Source organism: Telopea speciosissima, chromosome 5, assembly GCF_018873765.1.
Source record: "Telopea speciosissima isolate NSW1024214 ecotype Mountain lineage chromosome 5, Tspe_v1, whole genome shotgun sequence".
Lineage (NCBI taxonomy): Eukaryota > Viridiplantae > Streptophyta > Magnoliopsida > Proteales > Proteaceae > Telopea > Telopea speciosissima.
In genome coordinates this window covers 52,134,015-52,141,346 of record NC_057920.1, presented here as the reverse complement: position 1 = coordinate 52,141,346, position 7,332 = coordinate 52,134,015, and the positions used below count along the sequence as shown (strand labels likewise).

General features: G+C 40.7%; 1 protein-coding gene across 1 annotated transcript; it reads right to left on the bottom strand.

Moving 5' to 3' along the window:
* Positions 1-1,063: 1,063 nt before the first annotated feature.
* Positions 1,064-4,208, bottom strand: LOC122661927 (mogroside IE synthase-like). The gene is made up of 2 exons (XM_043857444.1): positions 3,533-4,208; positions 1,064-1,828 (listed from the first exon to the last, which is right to left on the bottom strand). Exons 1-2 carry the CDS (start codon positions 4,184-4,186, stop codon positions 1,106-1,108), a joined length of 1,377 nt encoding a protein of 458 aa, XP_043713379.1. The 5' UTR covers positions 4,187-4,208; the 3' UTR covers positions 1,064-1,105.
* Positions 4,209-7,332: the final 3,124 nt, after the last annotated feature.

The following is a 7,332-nucleotide window of genomic DNA, read 5'->3' as shown; positions in this document are numbered from 1 at the left end:
CCTGTGTCTGGACTAGCATTGACGTGACCAAGCAGGGATCTTTATTCTCTCAAGTGCGCAGTGCACCTCACTTGTGCATCCGATGGTGCATGCAATGCACCTTTAAAGTTCATCCTCTCAATCTCATGGCCACCATCAAATGCTCAAGTGTGGTGCACTAGGTAGTGCACCACACTTGAGAGGATAAAAATTAGACCAGGCAGATTTCATTTCCCCCATAAAAAAGAAAAAAAGTTCGTACTCTTGGTGTAGGAACGGCATGTTGTAGGTCCAAAACCGTACACTTCAAGGATGGCAAGGTTTCAGCTATGGCCTTAGCTAACGTTCTAGTGCCACCACCTACATCAACTAATGGCCTTAGACCTAACACCTCTTTTTACTCTCTGCAACGACCGCAGTCATGACCAAATTGAGTGTCACTTTTTGACATACATAGTCCCAAATGGTCTTGCCATATGCATGCAAACCACCCCTAAGAAGCATGCACTTAAAAATTCTACGGAACATCAATAGCGACATGCTCTTAGCATTATTCTTGAGTAGCCTTGAGTAGGGTGTGAGGAGATACCTTTCTTATTGATCCTCACAACCTTTTTTAATTACGAATAAGCTAGTGTGTAGCAAACAACCGCTTGGTCGGTTAATTGGTTGGTGGCTTGCCGGTTGGAATGTATGCCTAATTGAATTTTATAATGTCAGGCACCAACTTGGAATAATCCCCTTCCTCTTTCAGTTCAGAAATACCTCTCTTAGGTTTTTTGTATTTTTCTAAATATCCTTCGAGATTCCAAGTCAATGCCTACAATTGGGGCAGCAATAAAATTTTGTCCAACATAAATCACTTACACACCCACCATTTGATTAATGAAATCGTAAATTTATTTTATTTTATTTTTTGGTGGATTGAGAATTACATTCAAAGAAGCTCAAGGATACACTAAACCCTAGAAGGAAAAAGGGTAAAACAAAAGAGGGGGAAAACAAGGAGAAAAGTTCTTGAGCAAGGAAAAGTCAAAGGGTCTTATTCTACCAACCGGATTTAGCCCGATGGGGATATCCTAAGAAGATAAAATAGGGGAATTCCTATTAAGCAATCAAATTCATATTAGGTGGAAACTAATTGAGCTACAAATTCATCAATATTATTATCTGAACTTCCACCTTTATCCACTGCTTCTTTAGCCAAACTCTTCCATTTGATGGTATTCTTCTTGATCAGTTCCCCTCTCTTTCCCTCCATAATTTCCCTTATGCAAAGCTCTAGCTCTTCTTTTCTTACAATCCCTTGGTCATCAACCCGAGCTCTAATTCCTACTTCCCAAACATCCTCAACATACTTAGCATTAGTGGTTTGATCTGCCCACTGTGGCAGTCCAACCATTGGAACTCCTAAGCTAAGTCCCTCTAGAGTAGAATTCCATCCACAGTGTGTAACAAAGCATCCTACTGCCTTGTGGGCTAATACATCTAACTGAGGGCACCATGAAACCACCAAACACTTCTCTGATGCTTCATCCACAAACTTGTTACTTAGCTTGTCTCTCTCTGATGCCCTCACCACCCATAAGATGTAGCTATTGCTCATCCTCAAACCCAATGCTAGTTCTTCCATCTGCTCAACTCCAAGCACAGCTATGCTCCCAAATGACACATAGACAACCGTTCCACTTAGCCTATTATTTAACCAGTTCATACACATAGTAGTGTCTGGATTGAAGAGATTGAGATTGTAGTCTTTATCATCTTCTATCCCCTTCTCCAGGTACATGGATGGTAAAGTTGGTCCAATCGTCCTCAATCGCCAGAGTTTCGCCATTTGCTCCACCACCTAAAAAGAGAGAACAAACTTATAAGGAACAAAATATAACTGTAGCACCCAAGCCCAAACAGAAAGAGAGGCGAAATGACTACCCCGCCCTATTGATGCCTTCGCAAGGAAGTCAAGAGTCCAGATCATGTTCTTGTACAAGTACATGAGTTGCTGTCCTTGCTCCCTTATTAGCTGACACCTGGATTTCCATTAACTTGTTACCTTCTCTACCTCCACCCCACAATTTATTATACCCCTTAGCCGACTCATAATGAGTTTACCCATTTTCTCTCTCATTTACTATTTAATCTCATGTCTATTTCTCTTTTTAATTTTTTATTTAACATCCATTATTTGGATTGTTTTTTATTTATTTTAATTTTTTATTTAATCCCATTGCAACCCAGGTACTTGTGGTTTAACAGGCTCGCCCAATACAGATTTGATACAGTGCTACAACAAATAGAATAGCACCATGTGGCTGACCATACCAATAAAGATTTAAAAAATAAAATATTGGTAAAATCGGTATCGGATTGGTTCCCCAATCGATACCAATATCGCCCGATTCAGACGATCCGATATCGGTACCCTATCCTGTCCCATCCATCCATGCCCCACTTCAACCTCCTTTCTAATATTTATTGGTATCGTCAGCCACATGGCTTGATCCCATTTGTCGTAGCATTGTCTCGAATCGATATCGGCCGAGACCATTAATATATTCAATATTGATTACTAAATCGTCTAAGCAACGAAAGAGTTGCAATGGGATTAAATAAAAATCCAAATAATGGATATTGAATAAAAAATTAAAAGAGAAATAGAGGTAAGATTAGATAATAAATGAGAGATAGAAGAAGGGACTAGTTGTGAGTTGGCCACATTCAAATTTATTTTTCAATCTTTATTGGTATGGTCAGCACTGTTCTATTTGTTGTAGCACCGTATTAAATCGATATCGGTCGAGCCCGTTAAACCGCAAGTACCTGAGTTGCAATGGGATTAAATTAAAAAATAAAAAAAAATAAAAAAATCCAAATAGTGGATGTTAAATAAAAAATTAAAAGAAAAGTAGAGATGGGATTAAATAATAAATGAGAAATAGAACACCGTATCAAATCGGTATTGGCCGAGCCTGTTAAACCCCAAGTACCTGAGTTACAATGGGATTAAATAAAGTTTTAAAATAAATAATAAATGTATGGGGAAAGTTTTCATACACGGTCGTGTAATCCGTGTATGTGAAAGGGTTTCTCACAAAAAGTTGGAAAAGTCATAAATCCCCCACCCATTAATTAATGCCTTGAAACTCCCACCCTCTCACATACACGGTTTACACGACCGTGTATGAAAACTTTTCCCTAAATGTTAAATAAAAATAAAAAAGAGAAGTAAAAATAAGATTAAATAATAAATGAGAGCGGTAAATGGTATACTCGTTATGAGTCGGCTAAGGGGTTTAATAAATGATGGGGTGGAGGTAGAGAAAGTAACAAGTTAATGGAAATCCAAGTGTCAGCTAGTAAGCGAACAAGGACAGCAACTCATGTACTTGTAGAAGAACATGATCCGGACAGCCCGGACTCGGAAAGTCTACCCCACATAGAACACTTCCCAATAAAAATAACCCAAAGACAGACAAAGTAGGATTACTTAAAGATAACAACTCATAAAACAATTTAAAAAAATTGAATAATGTTGAAATGTTTCAATAGTCACCTCATTCTCCAACGAGTCGAAGCTGTTCACAAGAACCCAATCTGCTTCATCTAAATTAGAGAATTGATTCACAACAAGTGCCAGGTAAACGGGATCAGATCCTACTACATAAAGAAAACATGGCAAGTCTTGTGGTTCAAGTGGTGGCAGCCCAGGAACTGAAACAGTACTACTCACGTCCTGTGGTGGGGGGCTGAGAAGTCCCTGTTGAGCATGGTAGTATATGTTATCAACTGCACAAGACTGAGTGAAGAATGGGACAGTAACCAACCCAAACTCTTTGGCTACATCTAAAGCCCATGGTAAGAATGCGTCATACATAACGCACTTGACTGGGTAATCTGAGTCATTTAGTTTCTTTATGAGCTCAGTTAAGGTTTCGGAACCTCTTTCTTTTAAACATGAGAGGTAGGTCTGGAAGCAATCGGCTTTTGTAAAACCATCATCATCGAAGCCATCAGAGATGGTTTCAATATCAACTGAATTGGTTTTTGCATTCATGGACTTGGAGATGAAGATGGTTACAGCCAGAGTGGCTTTCAGGCCTTTTGAGACTAAACGTTTAGAGAATTGGAGGATTGGATTTATGTGGCCTTGGCTTGGGAATGGAAGCACCAGCACATGGCCTCTGCAAGCTTTCCTTTCCATGTCCATTACCTCTCTCTCTCTTTCTCTCTCAACATGTCTATCTATATATAGAGACCGAACAGATGACAATAAAATTTTGAGGAAACTTCAAAATTTCATGTCAATCTGAATCAACTCTCCAGCCATTTCGTTGCCTTCTCTTCCATTTCTATCATTATTTAAATGGAAAATCAATGAACATCTGTGAATGCTTTAAGGGTATAGTTTTAAAAAGTTAATAAAATAATAATGTTCGTTATTAGGTAACAAAGCCTATGGCTACTAAGCACTTTAGGGTTGTGAAGGACTTTCGTTTCCCTCTATTAGAGGTGGAGGTATTCTCTTGAGTATTATAAAGCTTTCCACCTAGAAGTAGAGATAGGAAGTTGGGCACACTTGGGCCTTGGCTTTGGTCTGGTGGGAGGAGTGGATTCCATGTGAGTGATCCTGGAGGGCCTCGATGGTACTTGTACAAGGACAGGATCCGCACTCATCGGTGCATGGCATATACATCAATTGAGTATTAGCTTTCTACTTTTCAAGAATTGTGTGGTCCTCTTGGTCCCATTCTAGCTCGTCTGTAGATCCTTTATATGACCCCTAGGGCTAAAAGAGACAACCATCAACATTCATAAAGGCCAAGGGAGACATAGGTGGATAGTATAGCGCTTACATTTATTACACCCGTGCCGAAAACTATACTAATTTGGACTCGTGTGTAGGTCTGGAACTCAACTATGTTGAAGACCTCTGGGCCATTACCATTAAATCAACACACAAGATCATTGCCCGATCGAATGGTAAACCTGTGGAGGAAAGATTCCTCGATAGAGATCGGGGAAGATTCGTCGATGAATGGAAAGTTCTAGACCTCCCTCCATGCCCTTGCCAAGGATGCGAAGGACTCCGAGGAAAGTACACAACACCTCCATTTTCGGATGATTGATAGTATGTATCTCAACTATCATTACACATACCTCCCCTAATAAGTTAGTATTCCATTTATACCCATTTAGGCCCCTCTTTCATGTATAAACATCCATGGGAAAAACCCCCAAGCATTTGAGATCAAACCAGGCCAAAATGCCCTCTGCGGAGGATGGCTGGGCAGCCTGCGGAGGATGTAGCAGAGCCTCCGCAGGGATCCTCCGCAGAGGCTAAAACAGCCCAGTTTCGTATTTGATGTTAAGGACTCATTTGGACTCGAGCCTAGGCCTCCACCCTAAGCTAGCCTAGCCTATTTATGACCTAATGGGCCTAACTAAACCATAAGATCTATTTGGGATCTTATGTGTTTAAAACCCATTTTAAACCTTAAAACACCCCCAACCAAACACACCCTTAGATCCTTAGCTAAACTAAACCAAAAGTTATCCCTCTCCTCGTTTGTCTCATTTCTAACACCTGAGAGGAGAAAAAACGTGGGAGACTAACATAGAAGGAAGGAGAAGGAAGAAGCAGGAAGAGTAGGAGGAGCCCTAAACCCATTGCAGCCCCTCTTGAGTTCAACCTTCACCCCAACCAGCTAGAGATCTACCCTTGGGCTTGGGAACTCGTAGAAAGGAGGAGTTGCAGTCCAATCTACCTAGAAGCTTGCCCCGTTTCCTGTCCTAAGCTAACCCCATTGTAATTTGTAAGTAAGCTAATTCATGCAAGTTCTAGGTTAATTTCATTTGGATTTGATTGGAACCCAACCAGTCCTTAGCTAAACCTTAGGGCTTCTTGCCCTACTGTAATTAGACCTGCTATTGAGTATTATTAATGTTAATTAGTGACCTCAAATGACTGAGTCCCCAGCCGATGACCAAACCACTATGAAACCCCATTGAAGAACCCCAAAATTGGAGGAATCTTGATGCTAGAACCTAACCTAATGTATGGAAGCTATTATGGATTGAACTCCAACAATTAGATGGTATTTTAGGAGATAAAAACATCCCCATGCTGACCCCCACAAGCCTCACAAGCCCCATGACCATGGACCAAGCATAGACCCAAGCTGAGCTGAAAATCAGCAACTCTGGTCTGTGCAGAGGATCCAGCGGAGGATGGAACTAGCCTCCGCAAAGATCATCCATAAGAGACCAAAATGGACAGTAAAGAGGACTTTTGACTTTGGGTTTGAACCCCAGACCCTCTCTCACTTGTGCCACATCTGTAGTGTGACTTTTTAGGGTAACCTATCCTCGTTACAAGAGCGTACACGTGCACAAAATCCAAGACATATGATATGACGATTGTGAGTGGATTAGACACTTGGACTTAATTTTTGGAATATTTTTGTGTGACTTGCATAGAATGCCATTCATGCATGTGTTGTGCTAATTAGTATGTGTGAGGATCTATTCCCGTCGTACCACAACGCGTAGGGTATTATACTCCTAAATGGAAAGAAGGAGTCTATGTATCAATTAACTGGGGATGGGGGTCATACAATAATATGGAATGGAGTCGCCACCTAGAATTAGGGCCTAGGACCCGATTGGTGTAGCCCTGTGATTTCGTTTGGGCTGGTCAGAGATTCGGGGTAAGTGGTCAAGTTACAAGAATGGGAATGTGTTAGGCACCCACCTCGCTCGGATAAATCGATCTTTCTTCTAGATGTTGGTTTTTGAATATTCTCCCTTTATAAATGTCCTATACCCACGTGTATGGCTAAATAATGATGCACTAAGTTTTTAAATAAACTAAACTACATTATGCTAACTACTAAGTACACTACACATGAATATTTAAAAGTCTACATTGCATCAAAATTAATGGTTAATGATAGAAATGTATATCTGTATGCTAAATCAATGCGATTATGAAAAATGCAAGAAGCAAAGCGTCCCCCAGCTCAGGTTGAGATAAATGACTGACTTTGTCCTCTATCAGACTGAGTAACTGCTTTCGAAAACTAAATCAGAATGATTTCAGCAGAGTATGGGCGTCACGGTAATTCAGGAGTCGAACACTCAATTCTTAAAAAAAATGGCTATGTCATGAAGGGTTTCTGGGGGTTGGGCGAAAAAGGGTCGAAGGAGTCGGGTTTAGGTAACCTGAACTTTGGACAAGAGGACAAGGCTTGAAGGCTCAAAAATGGGTTGGGAAAGCCCCGGAACAAGGGAAATATGAAAAAGGTGAAAATTAGGCTCCGGAGGGCTCGCCTCTCCCAAAAACTTGGATGGGGC

Bases quoted from the DNA above. Each gene is read 5' to 3' on its own strand.
- LOC122661927 (XM_043857444.1), bottom strand. From the start codon at position 4,186: ATGGACATGGAAAGGAAAGCTTGCAGAGGCCATGTGCTGGTGCTTCCA. The intron at 1,829-3,532 runs GTGACTATTGAA...CTCTCTTTTTAG, and splicing joins TCGACTCGTTGGAGAATGAG to GTGGTGGAGCAAATGGCGAA.